General features: G+C 48.9%; 1 protein-coding gene across 3 annotated transcripts; it reads left to right on the top strand.

The window, feature by feature from the left end:
* The first annotated feature begins 945 nt into the window (after positions 1-945).
* Positions 946-4,281, top strand: LOC123429404. 3 transcript variants are annotated; one of them, XM_045113445.1, is made up of 5 exons: positions 946-1,638; positions 2,940-3,165; positions 3,411-3,473; positions 3,560-3,630; positions 3,873-4,099. In XM_045113445.1, the coding sequence occupies exons 2-5, from the start codon at positions 3,001-3,003 to the stop codon at positions 3,946-3,948; spliced, it is 375 nt and encodes a 124-aa protein (XP_044969380.1). In that variant the 5' UTR covers positions 946-1,638; positions 2,940-3,000; the 3' UTR covers positions 3,949-4,099. The 3 variants fall into 3 exon arrangements, 1 of the variants encoding a protein (XP_044969380.1); XR_006622662.1 differs by having other exon boundaries at positions 2,940-3,473; positions 3,873-3,965; positions 4,068-4,281; XR_006622663.1 differs by having other exon boundaries at positions 2,951-3,473; positions 3,873-3,965; positions 4,068-4,281.
* Positions 4,282-21,055: the final 16,774 nt, after the last annotated feature.

The following is a 21,055-nucleotide window of genomic DNA, read 5'->3' on the forward strand; positions in this document are numbered from 1 at the left end:
AGAACAACCTAAATGGTCCAGCCCAGCGTCGGTTCCCTACAACACTTCTTTTTCTTTTGTTAACTTTCATACTTACTTATATATTTCTCTTCTTTTTTTGAAACATAAACATATTTTATGTGAATTTGCAAAATGTCAATCACTCATCTAAAAAATGCCCGTGCAGTGTACACAAATATACACGCAACTTGATAGCATTCAGAAAATTGTTCATAAACTTTAAAAGGTGTCTGCACATTTCAAAAATATGTTCGTGATATCTAAAAAATATTAATACAATATAAGAAACGTTCACACAATTTATCAAAAATGTTTTATACCATTTAAAAATATGTTTATGCAATACAGAAATGTTTATAAAAAATAAAATCACAAGAAAAACAAAATAAATAACAGTAAAAAATCTGAACATAGAAAAGAAAACCAAACAGGAAAAAAACTGAAAAAAGAAAACCAAACCAAAAACAATGTTGTACAATAGAAGAATGAACTTTTCCTACATGCAAAAAAAACACCTTGATTGGCTGGCCCAATGACGGGAACACTCAAGGAGAGACATACTTATGTCTCGCAACGGGCACGATGTTACTTCTCCTACCATGGGCTTAGTCCATGAGTAAGAATTCTTCAGGAGCCAACAAGTGACCTATAGGCGCCTCAAGGAACTCATGAAGTTTAAGGAAAGGGAACCCAACTGTTATGCCCAATCTTTGTTTCAATGTCGTTAAAGCCTAAACTTTAGCCTATCGATCGCTTGTTGACACACACATCTATTATCTATCTATTATCTATTATCTATTATCTATTACCACTAAAAAAAGACGAGAGGGCAGATCCAAATTACTAGGCCGTCTAATGAGATGATCAATGCTTCAGATACCCCCGTTAACGAAAATGAATCGCTAACGAAGTGCTAATCCTCCGCTTCGTCATCCCACACGTCCTCGGTCAACCGAACCCGCACCCGCACGCCTCTCGCTCGCGCTCACCGCCACCTCGCGCGCGCTCCCGCACCACCGCGCCCGCACGTCGGCACCGCTCCCTGCCAACGTAACCGTGTCGCACTCGGCGCTCCCGCATCCGCTCCAATGCCACGGCGCCCCGCACGCTACCGCCGCTCCCGCATCCGCCCCCGTCGGCCGCCCCGCCGCTCAACCCCCGCCGGTCGCCCGGTCACTGAGCCCCCGCCGGCTGTCCCGCCACTTCGCCCCGCTGGCCGTCTTGCCGCTCAACCCTCATTGGCCACCCTGCAGAGGCCAGGCGGCGCGGCGGCGACGATCTCCGTCCAGATCCGGTCGAGGAGGCGTGGCAGGGGGCGGATCTTGTTGCGCGTACGGCGTGGAGGCGATCTAGGACACGCGGGAGGAGGCCCAGCGGAGGGGCTTGAACTCCAAGTTCATGGCGGCGTTCTTTGCCGGTTCCGAGCCAGATGGTGAGCCCAGCCCAAACTCACACGCCAACCACCTTCCTCACGGCCGCTACCACGCCAACTCCAACGCAACACCCGCGCACCGGCTAGCCAAGCTCAGCCTCCCCAGCATCCGCAGGCGCCTCGCCGATCCAGCTTTGGCTCTACGGCTTGCCAGTGCAGCACTACTGTCGGGGATGGTGCGGACGCCGACAACAAGCACTTACTAGGTGACCAACACCTCCTTTTCTCTTCCCCTCCTTCCCTTTCTCTTGGTATGCTGCTCGTTCGGTACATACACACTTAGTCTGTCTGTGTTTGGAACTTCGATAGGGCTGCCTGCTCACTCGTGCTGCTTTTACTTGGAAAATTCAGAAATTTCACTTGGGCGTATGCTAGAATCGAGCCACTCGGTGTAGTGACTTTGTAAGTGCGCCTAATGGGAGTGCTGGTACCTTAGGATTTGTGGCAATTTCTTTGTGAGTTGTTAACCAGACCCTGCAAATTGTGGGATTTATTCGTGTGTTTGTTCGAGCTGGCCTGGTTGTGTCGTTCTGCCTGGACAACTGAATCATCATTTCAATGAACCATGGATATGCGACCGGAATTGTTCTGCTCATGTCGATATTACTTGAATCAATTTCGTCCGTGCAAGTTCATGTGTTTGAATTGGAAGTTTGGATGTTCCTCATGTGTAGAATCGGTTGAAAATTCTTGTGACGGAGAGTTGTGGATTGGGATTGGTTTAAGCCTACAACTATTACTGGTATTTTTGGTTGTGCAAACCAAAATCACATAGTCACATAGTGACGGAGCCTCGGGCACCGGCTCCCTGGACCACTCTGACCATCGGTAGTGCGACGGAGCGTTGGTGGACGCCCTGGTTGTGCGTGACCCCGATACAACGACTCACCTTGCCATCGCTCTTGCTTAAGTCACTTGAGGGCGGATGCCGTCGACCGCGGCTCCTCCACATGTCCAGCCCATGCTTCTCGGTGCCGCAGTTCTCAATCCCATCTATCGCTCGCATCTTAGATGGCCCTATTACCGGCTATTCAGCTAGGCGATTGCTCGTGAGGTTGGTGTTAATTTTCACTAAAGGAATCAATAGGGTGACAACTTGTGAGGTTGGTGTTAATTTTCACTAAAGGAATCAATAGCGTGACAACTTATTTTTCTGAGCGTACACTGTTGTTTCTTATTTGTGTGGTCTCTATCACGCAGATGTTTTATGCCATGGTAGGTGTTTATGGTTGTAATGTTATGCCATTGATAGGATAAGAAAAGCGACTGTTGATTGAGAAAACAGAGAGACAACTTACATATAATATAACAATTTAGAATTTATTTTTGGGACAAAATTATGTCATGGTTTATATACATGCATCAATTCTTCAAGTAGCTCGCTACTTGATTGAGGTATGAGAATAACAACTGCAGATAGAGTCATTAATCTTGCTTCTTTGCTAGAGGAATAAATTCATTATGGGTTGTGTTGTCTTAGGTAAATTGATAGTACTACCTATTGTAGGAAAATTACAGATGCAGTATGAGGGGAGTGGTGAAGCCGGAGGGGCTAAGGTGCCCTCAACATGGGTGCTCAATGGCGCTTTATAGAGCAGGAGGAATATCTCCTGGTGGAGCTTGGCACAAGCGAGACACTCGGATGTAACTTCAGTACAGCAGTGCATTGTTTTTTTTGTAATTTGTTTTGGGTTGCAGGAGCTTCAAGACAACAAGATGCAGCAGGCTTCATGGTCAGTAGTACATTGATATTTGTTTTGTGCTCCAGGAGCTTCTAGACAAACGGGCAACACACTTCAAGGCAACAATTTTTTCTATGATTACAACTCTGGAATAATTTGGCCCCTTATTTCTAATACCTTTGTGAAAGAAGAGTAATTGTTTAATATGGTCTATGAGTGTTGGCAAATTTGATTGCAGGCTTGCAGCAGGGACTGACAAAGTTAGTGCAGTCCTCACCATTTCATATATATTTCAGGGTAAAATTAGACATCAAGAACATGACCAGGCTGGAGCTTCATGCAACATTGGATGTGAGAAGGTATGGTATAGAACCACTGCTGCATCCACTCCGCCCCGCCGCTCTGCACTGTCCTCGATGACCATTGTCTTACTGTTAACTTTCAGGTACAGTTTCAGTACAATATCTTTCATGATAAGTGCACCATATTTTGTAAAGGAATGAAGACGGTTTATTTGTAAGTTTAGTTTCCTCTTACTTGTTGTTTCAATTCTTAGTTTACGAAATCTCTCGTTACTTTCTTTACAGTTTGAGAAATTAGTTCATCTCATCTGTGCTTTGAAGAATGTACTTTTATTTATTTGCATGGTCTGCAACATTTCTTTACCAATCAGGCATGCTCGATGGTATCTAATTTTCATTTGCAGTGTATTTTTCTTCTATTGTTACATTTACTATCGCTTTCCTGCGCTATGTTAGCAATGTATACAGGTCTGCTGGTGCAATGGAGAGAAGCTACCATACTACTGTATCTCTGTGTTGCTGGTGCAAATAGTGTGAGTTCTTCTAGAGGTAATCTTATAGTTTCAATTTGATGGCTATACTGCCCCTTGGATCCTTGGTCCCCAGATTGTTATGGTATGAGTTTGTGCTAACTCTCATGTCCTATATCAGGAATCTACTGCAAGATAGATGTTAATTTCTAATGATGTTCATATTCCTGAATTATGGTGAATGGCCGAGTTAGTGTCATATTTATTATATGACAATGCACTTAGGGATCACCATGCTAATTCAAGCTTTCGTCCATAAAGCAAGCTATGTATGTAAAGAGATTCCTGGAAATTCCTACACATATTTGGATAAATATGCTTTTTTGGCTTCTTTATTTTTAGCCCAAAGCAATGATAAATGAGTTGAGATGCCCGTATTGATGCATTTGCATTTAGGCATTCACAAAGATACACACCTATATTTATCTTTGAGCTCACAGTAAGCTATACGATCACAAAACATCTAAGGTATTGTCGTGGGTATAAGCCTGACAATAGATGTGTAGGGTACGAAAGGGATGTGCAGAGCCTTAGCTACGGCGAGGTTGTATGAGTTCAGGCCCCTCTACGGTGGAGGTAATAGCCCTACGTCTCAGTGCTCAGGGAGCTTGTTGTCGAGTGGAATATCGAATACAGTGAATTACTAACCCCGGCACCAGTGGGGGTGGCTTATATAGAGTGCGCTGCCCTCCACAACGGTTCGGTGCACAGGGGTGGAGTAGTGGCGAATAAATGTCTACGTTACAGGTAACGTACGTCTTAAATGCTAATAAAGGCACATGGAAACGTATGACCGTTTCCCTCCAGCGGGGTTATGATGCACAGAGTGGAATCCAGTCGGTTAGCTTGATAAACTCCGAATGCTAATCTCCGACTGGACGGTCGAGGATCTGTTACCGACTGGATGGAGGGAACTCCTTAGTTCAGTCGGAACTGACTAAGGGTCTTATCCCTTATGAGGGGTAGTTCTTGGGTTGGACCTACAAGGCAGACCTATAACCCTACCCTAGAACTATGACCCCATCATTAGTCCCCGAATGGATTGGGGTTGGAACGACGAAGCGATGCTTGAAGTTTGGATCCGACTGGAACGGATGTGACTTTGGCGTTGCTTGCCTCGATCCATTTTATCTCTTCTGACCAACGATCCGAATGAAATTCTTTGTGGAATAAACTGTCGGAAACCGAGTGCTTCCAGGGTATCTCTTGACGCGACCAGTCAACTGACAGCGGCGGATTTTCCGGGATCCTCAAATTTCGGTTACCGCGCGCTCAGCGGGGATGACGCCATCGCGCTCGAGTAGCGCCTGACGCCTCGATTCTCGCGCCTTCATCTTCTCCACTGATATCGCCGCGGTTGGTCGGGGGATAAGGTTTCGGGGCCACCTGCCAGTGACACAGTCGGAACCTTACTTAAACCCCAGCGGCGAGGGTTTTCTCGTTACGCTCGCCGGATCTCTTGCCTTTGCTTCCTCCGCTCCTCTCGCCTTCCCCTGCGCACCCAAGCTTCCTCCTTTTCCTTCTCCTTCGCGGACCCGCAACTTCCGCCATGACCAAGGGACAGACCAGCAAGCTGGAGGCGAAGAAGAAGAAGGGGAAGGCGGCGGCTCCTGCTCAGCGGCGGCAGCGAGCGTTGCCGGCGGGGTGGATCCAGGGGGACTTCCTCCCCTCCACATTGACGGAGGGGGATCCGCTGCAGCTGGTGGAGCACGGGATGATTGTGCACAAGTTGTCGAGGCTGCCGGCGGAGCATGAGATCGAGCCGGCGCCCCGGGAGGGGGAGCGCGTCCTGCTGCTCAGCCACGTATATCGAGGTTTCTCTCTGCCCCCGCATCCTTTCTTCAAAGGCATTATGAACCACTTCGGGGCGCAGCTTCACCACTTTCCCCCGAATGCTATAGGTCATCTCTCTGCTTTCATAGTCCTGTGCGAGTGCTTCATCGGCTGTCCTCCCCATTGGGGGATGTTCAAACATATTTTCTCTGTTAGATCCCAAACTATCAAACGACTTCACCAGTCGGATGATAAGACACACCTTCTCCAGCTCTGCGGAGGCTTAGGTTTCCAGAAGAAGAGTAGGAGTAGTTATCCTGCCCTTCAGCTGATGGAGTCGGTTAGGAACTGGCAGTCGACGTGGTTCTACTGCCAGGACGTTGCCTGCCCGAATGCCACGACAGGGCTGCCTCCCTTTAGCTTAGATCGACCCGCTCCGCCTAAGCAGCTTGCGCTCACGAAGGCGGAGAAGGTCGACATCCAGCCTCTGGTCGACGCACTCGTAGATGTCGTCAGAAGGGGAGTCACCGGCATAGATTTGCTGGAGATTTTCCTCGGTCGGTGCATACAACCAATGCAAGCTCGCGACCACGCCATGTGGCACTACACGGGGCCCGAAGACTCCACTCGGACCAACGTCTTGGACGTGACCGAGGAGAAGGTGGCGTCGTGGGTGCTCCAGATCACAGGCGCCTGTGAGAACCCCAGAGGTTCTCGGCGAGTGAGGGCTTTCTGCGCGGACAATCCTCCTCCGAACCAGGTGAGTACCATTTGTCGAGTGCACGTATCTGTCTTAGTTTTATTGCTTTCTTGAATCTCTGTCTGGCGTCTGATGTCGCCGACTGTATTCTATGCAGAAGTGGACCAACTGGTTTTCTCCTGTCTCGAACGGGAACCCGGCCGAGGAGGAGGAGGAGGGCAGCCAGAAGGGCAACGTGGAGAGCGCCGAGTATGTCTCTGACAGCGGGGAAACGGAGGAAGAGTCTAGTGAGGAGGAGGAGGAAGACGAAGAGCAGGACTCGCCGCCCCCGCTGCCGGAGCACCGAACCAAGCGCCGACATGAACCTGCAGTTCCCTCGGCCCCTCCAGCATCCTCGAGTGCTCCGCCCACTGCTCCCGTGGTCCCGAGTGCTCGGAGCACCAAGAGGACCAGGGACGTTGCTGCTGAGCCTGCGGGTCAGCCTTCCAAGGTGGCTAAACCGAGCGGATCTAAACCTCGGAGGGCTTTGCCGCGGATGAGGGTCACTGTTCCCGTCATCTCAACGTAAGTGCATTGTTCTTCTGATATTCGATTGAACTCCTGTTTGATGGTCGAATGAATTTCACTCGACAGGGTTGCCACCTCTCCGGCGCGCCAGGAGGATGATCCCATGGACGCGGACAACGTCGTCTCGTCCCAGCCAGGTGCGTTGTAGCGATTCCGAAAGTTTTATATTATCGCATCGCGAATTCTGTCTTCGGTCTTGCCCCTTTCTTTTTCTGAGATCTCGCGCCGTTCGGTCTGGCAGGGGTGATTTATGTGGATGAGGGTGACCAGGGGAGACCTGAGCAAGCTGTGGAGCCTGTCCTTGAGGCTGTCCCGCCAGTTACTGCTCTCGCCGCGGACGTGCCACCGACTGAGGAGGCGCTGGTGGCTGCTGAACCGACTGGAGTGGGCCTTGGGATGCCCAAGGGGCTTCCAACGATGACAGGCCCGTCAAATGTCGAGTTCAACGTCCAGCGCCTCCCGGAGGATCAGGTGGGAGCGGACAAGGGGGCCATGGTGCAGGCGGAGCTGATGGCGGGAGAAGCCAAAAAGGCGTACGACTCCATCGCATCCTTGTACCAGCGGAGCTTGGAGCTGCGGGACGATATCCGAGTAAGTGGGCTAATAAGTATTTACTTTTCTCTTGTAATCCACTGGGTGTGCTCGGATACCGTATGATGTTTGCAATGGGTTCACTCTGAGTGAACCCAGTGGGTGTAGACTCCGAGACTTCTGTCGAGTGCTTGCACCGGCAGTTGTCTTTATGCATATTGTCTTTGACTTGGTCAGATCCGTAAATAATATGGTCGACTGCTAACAGTTGGGGCACTCGGAGTGCACCTACTGTAAGAGTCCTCGAGAGTAATTTTACTCAGGTCGGTAGTATTAGCCTTGTAGGCGTACGTGTTGTCATGTATCTCAATAGGGTGGACCTGTTTGAGTTTCATGCCAGTGGGGTCACTCTCAGTGAACCCACTGGGTGTAGTCCCCGAGACCGCTGTCGACTGCTTGCGTTGGCAGGGGTCTGAAGAACTTAGACTTTTTAGTGTTGGATTTGTCTGGTCGTCTCTTGGTGCTGGCTGGCAGAAAACTTGTGAGATGGGGACAGCATACGAGACTCTTAGGGCGGAAAAGGTTCAGTTTGCCGGTGAGCTGGATGCCGCACTGATTGCAATGGCTGGTATGAAGGAGGTTCTGGTGGAACGAGAGAAGTCGTTGGAGCAGGCTCGTGAAGCGAACAAGGCACTGACTGCTGAAGTTGAGAAGATGAAGGCGCAAAGGTCTGATCTGATGGGGCAAATGAATGTGCTGAACAAGCGGTGTATAGCGCAGGAGAAATACGTCGCTGACTGGGCTCGGCAGATGATGACGCGTCTGGGTGGTAAGTCCTGTTTTTCCGAGTGCTTGTGGTACGTGCGCTACACTCGGCGCTTATTGTTTGCTTGTCCTGTGTTTGCAGATTTTTGCATGGACGTTGAAGCTGAAGCGGCTGACGTGGAGCGGTCGATTCGCGAGAACATTCCACTCGGCGAGGACGCCAATCGAGATCTGCTCGCAGCGCACATTCGCGTGGGCAAAGTTGGTCCTTTCGTCGGTCGACTGAGTGAAGTCGTCGGCCGGATCGACAAGGAGCTTTGGCCGGAAGATGAGTCGCGGCATGAGATGCAAAACTTGATGACTCGACTGGAGGAGGTCCCAAACCGGGTGCAGTCATGGAAGAAATATGCGGCTCGCTGTGGTGCAGACGTTGCTCTGTCCCTGGTCCGAGTGCATTGCAAGGAGGTGCGCGAGGAGAAGCCGAAAGTGTTGAAGGTCGCCAACACGAAGAAACTTCGATTCGAAGACTTCATGGAAACCTTCCTTGAGAGTGCCACCCGCATCGCCGACGGGATCGACTTGGACACATTCGTGGAGCCCTCCAGTCCTGGCGCCAATCCGGACGACGCTTAAGAAAACTTTTACCTCGGTATGCCGAGTGTTGGTTGTAAGAAACCTTGGCCACTTCTGTTGGCCGTCACATTCTTGGTTCGGTGCGGGTAAGCTTCATCCGCACCGAGTGAACCATCTTTAGGTGAACTTCAAATTTGAATCAAATCGTTTGCTCTTCTGTTGCAATTTTGGCTCGAGTTTTGTTTGGCGTTTCTTGGTGAAGCCAATGGCAAACATGCGGAGCATGTAATTGGCAGTTTTCTTGACATCTCTGTGAATCTCTCTGAGGGTCTGCCAAGTCACCAATTGGATCTGTAGGATAAACTCGAGGGTAATAGAGTACTTAGGCGATTCATGATCGCGGCTAAGTCTTCGAGTGCGACAGATATGCCGCACTCGGAGCGAGTTGTTACCCATGTCAGTTGTCTTGACATCCACATGAGCCTCAATGAGGGTCTGCTACTTATGTAATTGTCAGTTGTCTTGACATCCACTTGAGCCTCAATGAGGGTCTGCTGAGTCCCCGAGTGTATCTATAGGATACACTCGAAGGTAATAGAGTACTTAGGCGATTCTTGATCGCAGCTAAGTCCCCGAGTGTGACGGACATGCTGCACTCGGAGCGAGTTGTTACTCATGTAATTGTCAGTTGTCTTGACATCCACAAGAGCCTCAATGAGGGTCTGCTGAGTCCCCGAGTGTATCTGTAGGATACAGTCGCGGGAAGCTTTTCCATTTCAGCGATTCTTGATCGCAGTTAAGTCTTCGAGTGTGACGAGTAGTGCACGCTCGGAGAAAGTTATTACTTAGGCAATTCTTGATCGCAGCTAAGTCCCCGAGTGCGACGTTCAGTGCCCGCTCGGAGAAAGTTATTACTTAGGCGATTCTTGATCGCAGCTAAGTCCCCGAGTGCGACGTTCAGTGCACGCTCGGAGAAAGTTATTACTTAGGCGATTCTGGATCACAGCTGAGTCCCCGAGTGCGACATTTAGTGCACATTCCGAGAAAGTTAGTACTTAGGCGATGCTGGATCGCAGCTAAGTCTCCGAGTGCGTCGTTTAGTGCACATTCAGAGAAAGTTAGTACTTGGGCGATGCTGGATCACAGCTAAGTCCCCGAGTGCGTCGTTTAGTGCACACTCAGAGAAAGTTAGTACTTAGGCGATTCTAGATCGCAGCTAAGTCCCCGAGTGCGACGTTTAGTGCACACTCGGAGAAATTATTACTTAGGCGGTTCTGGATCGCAGCTAAGTCCCCGAGTGTGACGTTTAGTGCACACTCGGAGAAAGTTAGTACTTAGGTGATTCTGGATCGCAGCTAAGTCCCCGAGTGCGACGTTTAGTGCACACTCGGAGAAAGTTAGTACTTAGGCGATTCTGGATCGCAGCTAAGTCCCCGAGTGCGACGTTTAGTGCACACTAGGAGAAAGTTAGTACTTAGGCGATTCTGGATCGCAGCTAAGTCCCCGAGTGGGACGTTTAGTGCACGCTCGGAGAAAGTTAGTACTTAGGCGATTCTGGATCGCAGCTAAGTTCCCGAGTGCGACGTTTAGTGCACACTCGGAGAAAGTTAGTACTTAAGCGATTCTGGATCGCAGCTAAGTCCCCGAGTGCGACGTTTAGTGCACGCTCGGAGAAAGTTAGTACTTAGGCGATTCTGGATCGCAGCTAAGTCCCCGAGTGTGACGTTTAGTGCACGCTCGGAGAAAGTTAGTACTTAGGCGATTCTGGATCGCAGCTAAGTCCCCGAGTGTGATGTTTAGTGCACGCTCGGAGAAAGTTAGTACTTAGGCGATTCTGGATCGCAGCTAAGTCCCCGAGTGCGACGTTTAGTGCACACTCGGAGAAAGTTAGTACTTAGACGATTCTGGATCGCAGCTAAGTCCCCGAGTGCGACGTTTAGTGCACACTCGGAGAAAGTTAGTACTTAGGCGATTCTGGATCACAGCTAAGTCCCCGAGTGCGACGTTTAGTGCAAACTCAGAGAAAGTTAGAACTTAGGCGATTCTGGATCGCAACTAAGTTTGTTTTTTTTGAGACCGGAGTCTGTGACCGCGGAAGAATTCTGAATCTGCAAAAGCTCAATCTGCTTTATATTATTTCATCAATACTTGTTCTTTACATCGCTTCAGTCGACGATCACGTGTAGAAGCGCTTCAGGAGATCTCCGTTCCATGCTCGCGGCTCGTCTGTCTCCCTGTCGATGTTGTAGAGTCTGTATGCTCCGTTATTCAGCACCTTGGAGATGATGAGGGGTCCTTCCTAGGCAGGAGCCAACTTGTGAGGTCTTTGCTGATCCACTCGGAGCACCAGGTCGCCTGCTTGGAACGCGCGACTCCTGACGTGGCGTGCGTGAAAGCGCCGCAGATCTTGTTGATAAATGGTTGAGCGAGTCAGTGCCATCTCGCGCTCCTCCTCTAGAAGGTCCACTCCATCTTGCCTTGCTTGTTCTGCTTCAGCTTCGGAGAAGAGTTCGACTCGTGGAGCACTGTGAAGCAAGTCACTCGGAAGGACTGCTTCTGCTCCGTAAAAAAGGAAGAACGGTGATCGCCCTGTAGATCTGTTCGGGGTTGTGCGGAGACCCCAAAGCACTGAAGGTAGTTCGGTGACCCATGCGACAGCGGCATGTCCCACCTCTCGCAGGAGTCGGGGCTTCAAACCTTGCAGAATAAGTCCATTCGCCCGCTTTGCTTGTCCATTGGATTGAGGATGCGCCACGGAAGCAAAATCCACTCGGATACCTTGGCTTGCACAGAAACCTTTGAATCTGTCCGAGTCAAAGGTTGTCCCGTTGTCCGTGATTATGCTGTGAGGTACACCGAATCTGGAGATGATGTCCCTGACAAACTTGATGGCTGTTAGGGCGTCGAGCTTCTTGATGGGCTTGGCTTCAATCCATTTTGTGAACTTGTCGACCGCCACCAACAGATGTGTGTATCCTCCTTGGCCTGTCCTGAATGGACCGACTGTATCTAATGCCCATACTGCAAACGCCCACACAAGAGGGATTGTCTTCAACGCAGATGTTGGCTTGTGGGACTTGTTGGAGTAGAATTGACAGCCTTCACATCGATCGACCATATCTTTAGCCATTTCGTTTGCCTGCAACCAGAATAAACCAGCTCTGAATGCTTTGGCGACGATCGCTCTCGAAGAGGCGTGATGACCGCAGGTTCCCGAGTGAATATCTTCCAGGATTAACTGTCCCTCCTTTGAGGAGATGCATCGTTGAAGAACGCCTGAAACGCTTTTCTTGTACAACTGGCCATCAATGACAGCGAACGACTTCGACTTGTGGACTATATGCCTGGCCTGGACTTCGTCTTCTGCTAATTCCTGCCTTAGGATATATGCAATGATCGGCACAGTCCAATCGGGGATGACAGCAAGAATCTCCATGATCAGATCAACCACATCAGGTACGTCGACTTCAGTCGGATCAATCGAGCTCTTTGGTTGTGCTGGTTCCTCTGTGAAAGGATCTTCTTTGACTGAGGGAAGGTGGAGGTGCTCGAGGCAGATGTCACTCGGGACTGGTCTCCGAGTGGATCCGAGTTTTGCCAACTCATCAGCTGCTTGATTCTTCAGTCGTGGAACATGGTGGAGTTCTAGACCTTCAAACTTCTTTTCAAGCTTCCTCACTGCATTGCAGTATGTGGTCATGGTGGGGTTCCTGACGTCCCACTCTTTCATCACTTCATTAACCACCATATCTGAATCGCTATAGACCATCAGGCGACGGACGCCGAGTGCGATGGCCATACGCAGTCCATAAAGGATAGCTTCATACTCTGCCTCATTGTTGGAGGAATCAAAGTGTATCTGCAGCACATATTTGAGTTTGTCGCCCTTTGGCGATACGATCACAACGCCAGCGCCGGAGCCATTCAACATCTTGGACCCATCAAAGAACATTGTCCAATGAGCCGAGTAGATGTGGGTCGGTTGTTGTTGCTTTACCCATTCTGTTATGAAGTCAGCCAGGGCTTGAGACTTTATAGCTTTCTTGGCCTCGAACTTGATATCGCAGTACAACATCTCCATTGCCCACTTCGCCACTCGGCCTGATGCGTCCCGATTGTGGAGGATTTCCGACAACGGGGCATCGGAAACAACAGACACCGAGTGGTCTTGGAAATAATGGGCCACCTTCTTCGCAGTCATGTAAATCCCGTAGATAAGTTTTTGATAGTGGGGATACCTCTGCTTGGAAGGAGTCAAGACTTCGGAGACGTAATACACTGGCCGCTGAACTTTATATGCTTTGCCTTCTTCTTCTCATTCGATTGTAAGAACAGTGCTGACGACTTGATTTGTAGCCGCGATATACAGAAGAAGGGGCTCTTTACTGAGCGGAGCAGTAAGAACCGGCTGGGCGGAAAGTAGGACTTTGAGGTCGTCGAATGCGACTTGGGCTTCATCTGTCCACTCGAAAGTATCTGATTTCTTCATGAGTCGGTACAGAGGAAGTGCTTTCTCGCCGAGTCGACTGATAAACCTGCTCAAAGCCGCTAGGCAACCAGTGAGCCGTTGAACATCGTGTATTCTGACCGGCCTCTCCATTCGGACGATGGTCCCGATCTTTTCAGGGTTGACTTCGATCTCTCGTTCGGAAACGAAGAAACCGAGTAACTTTCTGCTGGGAACGCCGAATGAACACTTGGCGGGGTTGAGCTTGATATCGTACCTACGAAGGTTGGCGAATGTTTCTGCCAAGTCAGTCAGCAGATCGGAACCCTTGTGTGACTTGACTACGATATCATCCATATACGCCTCCACATTCCGACCGATCTGGTCGAGGAGGCATTTTTGGATCATGCGCATGAAGGTAGCTCCTGCATTCTTCAAACCGAATGGCATGGTGATGTAGCAGAAGCACCCGAATGGGGTGATGAAGGCTGTTTTTAATTCATCGTGGCCATACAGACATATCTGATGATAGCCCGAGTAGGCCTAAAGAAATGACAGACGCTCGCAACCCGCAGTCGAATCGACAATTTGATCGATGCGGGGGAGCGGAAAATGGTCTTTCGGGCAGACCTTATTAAGGTGTTTGAAGTCGATGCACATTCGAAGCGACTTGTCCTTCTTGGGCACCATGACAACATTGGCCAGCCACTCGGAGTGGTGAACCTCGCGAATGAAGTTGGCTGCCAACAGCTTGGCCACCTCTTCTTCGATTACCTTCCTCTTATGCGCGGCGGACCGACGCAGGCGTTCTCGGACAGGCCGAGCGGTGGGATCCACATGCAGTCGGTGCTCAGCCAACTCCCTGGGTACACCTGGCATGTCAGAAGGTTTCCATGCGAAGATGTCCCAGTTCTCACGGAGGAATTGGGTGAGCTTGGCTTCCTATTTAGGATCGAGGGTGGTGGAGATGTCCGTCGGGGCAGCAGTGGCGTCCGTCGGGTGGATGCTGACCTTCTTCGTCTCTCCCGCCGACTGGAATGCAGATTCCGAAGCTGGCTTCTTCGAACGCATCAAGTCAGCGGGGTCGACTGTTTTCTTGTACTCGTCAAGCTCGAGGACGGCCATCTGCTGGTCGGCGATTCTTGATCCCTGCTGCAGACACTCTTCGGCCCGCTGTCGATTGCCCGTGATGGTGATCACACCTTTCGGACCTGGCATCTTCAGCTACAAGTATACGTAACACGGACGGGCCATGAAGCGCGCATACGCTGGGCGGCCCAGAATTGCGTGGTAAGCGTTCTGGAAGTCCACCACTTCGAACGTCAGCTTTTCCTTGCGGAAGTTCTTGTCGGAGCCGAAAACGACGTCCAACGCGATCTGGCCGAGTGACTTGGCCTTTCGTCCAGGGACGACTCCATGGAACTGCATGCTGCTCTCGCTGAGTTTGGACATCGAAATGCCCATCCCCTAGAGAGTGTCGGCGTACATGATGTTCAAGCCACTGCCGCCGTCCATGAGGACTTTGCGCAGTCGGACTCCCCCCACCACCGGGTCGACGACCAGAGCCTGTCCTCCTGGGTTGGGTATGTGTGCCGAATGGTCCGACTGGTCAAAGGTGATCGCAGTCTGAGACCATTTGAGGAACTTGGGGTTGGTAGGGGTGGCCATGTTCACCTCCCTGTTCACCAGCTTCAGTCGACTCTTGCTCTCAACGTTAGCAAAAATCATCAGTGTTGCATGGACTTGGGGGAACGGATCCTCCTTATCCTCCTCATCCTGTTCATTGTCCTTCTCACTCGGTTGCCCTTCGCTGAACCCCTGGATCAGGAGGCGACACTGTCGAGTGGTATGCTTCGCATATATGGGGTTGCCCTCTTCATCCATCTTCGTATGAACCGGACATGACTGGTCCAGGATGGGGTTATTGAACTGCTTCTTTTTGGGGGTGAACTGAGCCTTCCCTTTGCCCTTGAACTTGGCATTGGTTACGGCTGCAGCTTCTGCCTGCGAAGCGGACGGAGCTTTCTGCTTCTGCTTCCGAGTGTTATTCCCATCTCCATCGGCGACTGTTTTGTGTTTGCCGCTTCGGATGCGGTCCTGTTCTTCGCCATTTGCATAGCGTGTTACTATCTTCATCATCTTGCTCATGGAGATGTCGCCTGTTCGGCCGAATTTCAGGTACAGATCCCTGTACCGCACGCCTGCCTTGAAGGCGCAGACTGCTTGATGCTCCATGACGTTCTCCACCGTGTGGTAGAGAGTTGTCCAACGCTGAATGAAATCTCGCAGGGGCTCATTCTGCTTCTGGACGCAGTGCTGGAGCTCCACGAGGCCAGCAGGGCACTTGCACGTCCCTTCGAAGGTCCTGATGAACAGTCGGGCCAGATCTGCCCAGCTGTAGATGCTTGAGGGGGCCAACTGGTTCAGCCACGCTCGCGCCGAGCCGTCGAGCATCAGAGGGAGGTGCTTCATGGCGACATGGTCGTCTCCTCCTCCGATCTGGACTGCTACTCGGTAATCATCCAGCCACGTTTCTGGCTTGGACTCTCCTGTAAACTTGCTAATTCCCGTCGCCAATCGGAAGTTGGGAGGGATGTCAGCCGAACGGATGGCTCGACTGAAACACTCGGGACCAGAAACGATGGTCCTGCTTCCACTCGGACGGTCAATATCGTAACCATCGCGGTGGGCTCGGCCCCTGTCGACCCTCCGCTGGGCGATATGCCCCCTCGCGTCGGGCCTTGGGTCGTAAGTGCCGCCGACTGAACGTCGATCATCATGATGTCGGGGCCCGTAGGGCCCACCCCGCAGAGGGGTGCGCGAACGGCGATGATCTTCGGGATTTATGAAACGACTGCCTCCTCTGTGTCGCTGATGAGAACCAGGGCTATGAACTGACCGATGCGTATTCACATGAACAGAACTATTGTAGATCCTGTTGTGCGACTGGGAGACCGCCGAATTTTGCTGCTGCGCCGTGTGCAACAGGGCGCGGATTTGCTTGATCTCCCTGCCAACCTCTGAATCAGTCGGCTGAAGGGAATCGGCTATCTTGGCAGCCACAACCAAGTTGAGGAGGGGTGTGCGGAACAACTCCACGTTGCTTCGCCGAGTGTGTCGACTGGCAGAACGGCGAGGCGGACGACGCGCACCGGACGTTTCGCCGATCTCGTGCTCGTTCCGGCCGGCTTGACGGGGATCTTCATGGGAATTGGCCATGTGTACTTCTGCTGCAGGCCCGCGACCCGCGTACTCGGAAGGAAACTCAGTCGGAACCGAGCCCGAGTGCTGGGACGGCGGGGCAACCACAACTGACTCTAGAACCGCCACTTGTGAAGACGCGTTCTGGCGCGCCTGGGCGTGTTGCACCCAACGCTGGAGCCGCGGACGGCGGGACCACTTGTTGCGGCGCGTGACAGCGGTGTAGGTCGACACCGGAGCCGACTGCTGGAGAAGAAGAATGCCGCGGGCGCCGGCACGGAAGTGCGTAGCCCCGCGGCAGGGAAGCGCCTCGACGTCGAGAGGGGCGTCCCGAAGCCACGCCGAATCGTCGACGACGAAGGAGAGAGCGCCGAAGAGGATCTCGTGACCATGCTCGAATCTCCGTCAGACGACATGACGAAGTGATGTAGTCGCAAACTCGCCGGAAGTCGCTTAGACGCCAGCCCCACGGTGGGCGCCAACTGTCGTGGGTATAAGCCTGACAGTAGATGTGTAGGGTACGAAAGGAATGTGCAGAGCCTTAGCTACGGCGAGGTTGTATGAGTTTAGGCCCCTCTACGGTGGAGGTAATAGCCCTACGTCTCAGTGCTCAGGGAGCTAGTTGTCGAGTGGAATATCGAATACAGTGAATTACTAACCCCCGCACCAGTGGGGGTGGCTTATATAGAGTGCGCTGCCCTCCACAACGGTTCGGTGCACAGGGGTGGAGTAGTGGCGAATAAATGTCTACGTTACAGGTAACGTACGTCTTAAATGCTAATAAAGGCACATGGAAACGTATGACCGTTTCCCTCCAGGGGGGTTACGATGCACAGAGTGGAATCGAGTCGGTTAGCTTGATAAACTCCGAATGCTAATCTCCGACTGGACGGTCGAGGATCTGTTACCGACTGGATGGAGGGAACTCCTTAGTTCAGTCGAAACTGACTAAGGGTCTTATCCCTTATGAGGGGTAGTCCTTGGGTTGGACCTACAAGGCAGACCTATAACCCTACCCTAGGACTATGACCCCATCAGGTATATTACTACTTATGGTTATTCCTTATGTTCTAAGTGTATTTTCCTACTTTGATTTTTTTGGACTATTAAGGATCAGTACACCTTTGCTACGAGCTTGAATTGCCTGATGCTGCTCACAACACAGGTTTTTGTGGCAAGATCGTTTTCCTTGCCCCAAAATAGTATTATTGTGCACTATTTTCCGTTCTTATTTTTTGGATCTGCTCGAGATGCTCTCTTAGCTCTTTTTGATACTTTCCTCACTTCCTGCAAACTATGCATCAAGCATACATTGTTGATGTACAGTGATGCTCCTTATATGGTGATTTGTTTTCTGGTTGTGCCTACTAGAATCAGGATCACTTTTATGATCAGAACATGCCTATAATATCAGTCGCCCTGTGTTTCCATTATACTCCCTCCGTTTCTAAATATAAGTCTTTTTAGAGATTCCACTACGTACTACATACGGAGCAAAATGAGTCAATCTACATTCTAAAGTATGTCTATATACATCCGTATGTAGTTCATAGTGAAATCTCTAAAAAGACTTATATTTAGGAACGGAGGAAGTAGTACTAAATCTTCTAATCTTTGCCTCTTTGAAATTTTGATGTACTTCTAGAAAAGTTAAGCTGGCAAAGACATCACCGTATGACGCTTTCAGGTTTTGTTGCAGACTATCGTGCACTGCGCTATGTGAATGTTGAATACACATTTTGCATTTAGCTAGAAGACTCATTTGAGTCATTTCCTATTTGGTACAACATATATTAGGATTGTATGTTAAGTGTTGAACCATTTAACATGTATCACTAGATTTCAGCTGGGTGTAAGATGATGTAACTGACATATCAGCAGAATGTCTAATTTTTATATGAGGTACTTTTAGGAAGTATTTATTCTTAATATTGATATATCAAAGTAAATATTGCTGATTTCAAACACCATCTACAATGACCTGGATCCAATATTATTTGCATTGTTCTCTTTTCGAATTCCTCTTCGAATGACAGAAAATTATGGGACACTATCTTCATTGTCAATCCATTTCATGAGATAAAAGTCCCTACATGTTATGAATTTTGATCATCTTGTTTGTTTTCCTGTTGCCTCACCTTTTATGTTGATCACAAGTTTGTCGCTCTTATAGAATCTTTTGGTACCTCTAAATCTCCAATTGGCATAGTCGAACTCATGTGAAACTACATATATGTCGTGTAGGATACTTGTATTCATGCTTTGTGCAAAGTTCATCTTTTTATTTCATGTTTTTTAAAGCATGGTGTGGCTTCCACATGTGCGATTGCTGGCAATGTTTTTGGTCCTTCGGTTTACAGTTTTCATGGCCTTAAGCAACACATTTAGATAAGGGATTAGCTTGCAATATTCATAAGAATTACTCGTTCCGTTCCATAATATAAGGCGTTTTTACAGGCTATGTTAGCTTGCAAAAAAATTCTTATATTACAGGACGGAGGGGGGTATATTTTTAATGTACACTTCTTTATTGTAATTAATCGATACATGCATTGCATGTGCACATCTATTGTGAAATAATGATCCATTAAAACAATGCTACATGAGATAATATGTTCAGATTTCTTTCGTTATTTGTTGACGTTTATATATTGTAAATTGTGGTTCTGGGCATCCCGAAGAAGCTTGTTATGACAATTCGAATTTTCTTGGACCACCGCCACAAGAACATGTCACTGCAGGGTCCAGAGCGATTACATGTCCATCACTCATGATGGCAGGATGCGCATGTATACGGTAAGCTTCGTGTGGAGATGTCAAACCAACACCAATTGGGAGCCCGGATGAAGAAGGTTGCCGACGGGAGAATGAGGAAAAGTGATGAGATGTTTATGGTAGCTAATGAATGATGTTATCTTAGTTTGTGAATTTTGTTTTGGTCGACCCAGAAACCTTGTTTGGTATCTGAAGATCCCCTTTTGCCAACTGTTCAAACCACCCCTTCATTATTTTTGTGTAAATGATCAAAGTGCAATTTAAATAACTAAGTTAGTCCTTTCAAAAATATTTTGCAAAAAAATGTATTTATTATCTGAATCGAGACGTGCATTGCACGTACAAGCTTACTAGTTTCATAAGAAAGTGGTGACAACAAGGAAAATGACGAGTTCTCTCTATTTCCGTAGGTGAGACCGACCGTGTGCTCCACACTGGTTGGATATTGCATTCCTCTCGTTTGTGTATTTTCCCCCAAATAAGCACAAGCCTGTGTATCTTTCTATTGATAAAAAGAAGTTGGAATAGTTAAAGAGATGATTACATTATATGACATACACACGAAAACAAGGACTAGCTACCTAGAGCACATGAACATGGGATGCTCACCCCAACTACCACAAGTCTAACTCCCACATAAAATGTTGTTGATCCCATTGGTACTAACATGCGTCAAGAGTCGTACGTCACCCTGGATAGTCTGCACAAGGTGAGTGTCTGAGAGGTGTTGGCCATCGAAGATGCATTCATTGCAGTGCTTCCACAGACCAAGATGTGAGTAGATAATGGAGGAGAGTCCATGGTGGTATGAGGTGGAGGAGTGGGAGCAAGAGGATACCCACTAGTTCGATAAAGGGACCATCAGATCGGGTGGCGCAGTCACGGATCAACACCAAGAAAGAATCTCATGTGAGACCCCGAGAGAAGGAACAACCTACAAGAAAATGATGCATGTCCTCATGGGCGAGATTCACACAGAACTCATCCTGGGGAAGACTACGATGGTTAAGACAGTCGAGAGTCCAACAGCAACCCAGCAGGGTGAGCCAAGAGAAGATCTTGTAAAATGTAAAAGAGAGAAGGGAACAAATGATGGAACCGTTGCTTTCATTGATGGATTGAGAGTATATATACCCCTGATACAAAGGAAGTTACAAAGAGGCAGTTGCTACAAGTAGCAACCGACATAGCAGGGATTAACCCTTTAATTAATCTAATTAATTTATTTCTAACACTCCCCCTAATCAATGCTTGTCTTGGATATTTATTATCTTGATGAAGACTCCTCTTTGTATGTGCCTTTGAGAATGTCCATCATCTTCGTGAAAGCCTTTGTATAATCTTCAAAGTCTCTCCCAAAAACCATGTGGGAAAAAATATGAGGAGAATAGTGTAGATATGTTGCTAAAACTCCTTTAAACCTGGTGGAAAAAATAATAAGGAGAAAATAGTGTGACATATAGATTATTGTCTCTTGATAACTCAATCGAGGAAACCTTTGAAGAAGAAGAAAATCATTTGTGAGTTTAGAGAACAATTAATATGTCTTAAATACTTCCTTTAAAAACCCAATAGGGAAAATAGAAAATATGACATATGATTTTTGATAATATATTGTCTCATTAAAAATCTTTTTATGAGAAAGCTGATGCAAAACTCATAAAGGAAAAGAGTAAAATAATTATTATCTTGTGATAATTAATGGGTTATGATTCTAGGAGTTTCTCCCCCTGAAATTTGCAAACCTCGAAAACGTCTCATACCAATTCCATGAATA

The sequence above is a fragment of the Hordeum vulgare genome, chromosome 2H (assembly GCF_904849725.1).
Source record: "Hordeum vulgare subsp. vulgare chromosome 2H, MorexV3_pseudomolecules_assembly, whole genome shotgun sequence".
NCBI lineage: Eukaryota > Viridiplantae > Streptophyta > Magnoliopsida > Poales > Poaceae > Hordeum > Hordeum vulgare.

What these genes read in the sequence shown, in the direction of transcription:
- LOC123429404 (XM_045113445.1), top strand. Translation starts at nt 3,001, where the DNA reads ATGGGTGCTCAATGGCGCTTTATAGAGCAGGAGGAATATCTCCTGGTG. An exon ending in AAGATGCAGCAGGCTTCATG is followed by an intron (nt 3,166 to 3,410) that starts GTCAGTAGTACA and finishes TATATATTTCAG; the next exon opens with GGTAAAATTAGACATCAAGA. An exon ending in GGAATGAAGACGGTTTATTT is followed by an intron (nt 3,631 to 3,872) that starts GTAAGTTTAGTT and finishes GCGCTATGTTAG; the next exon opens with CAATGTATACAGGTCTGCTG.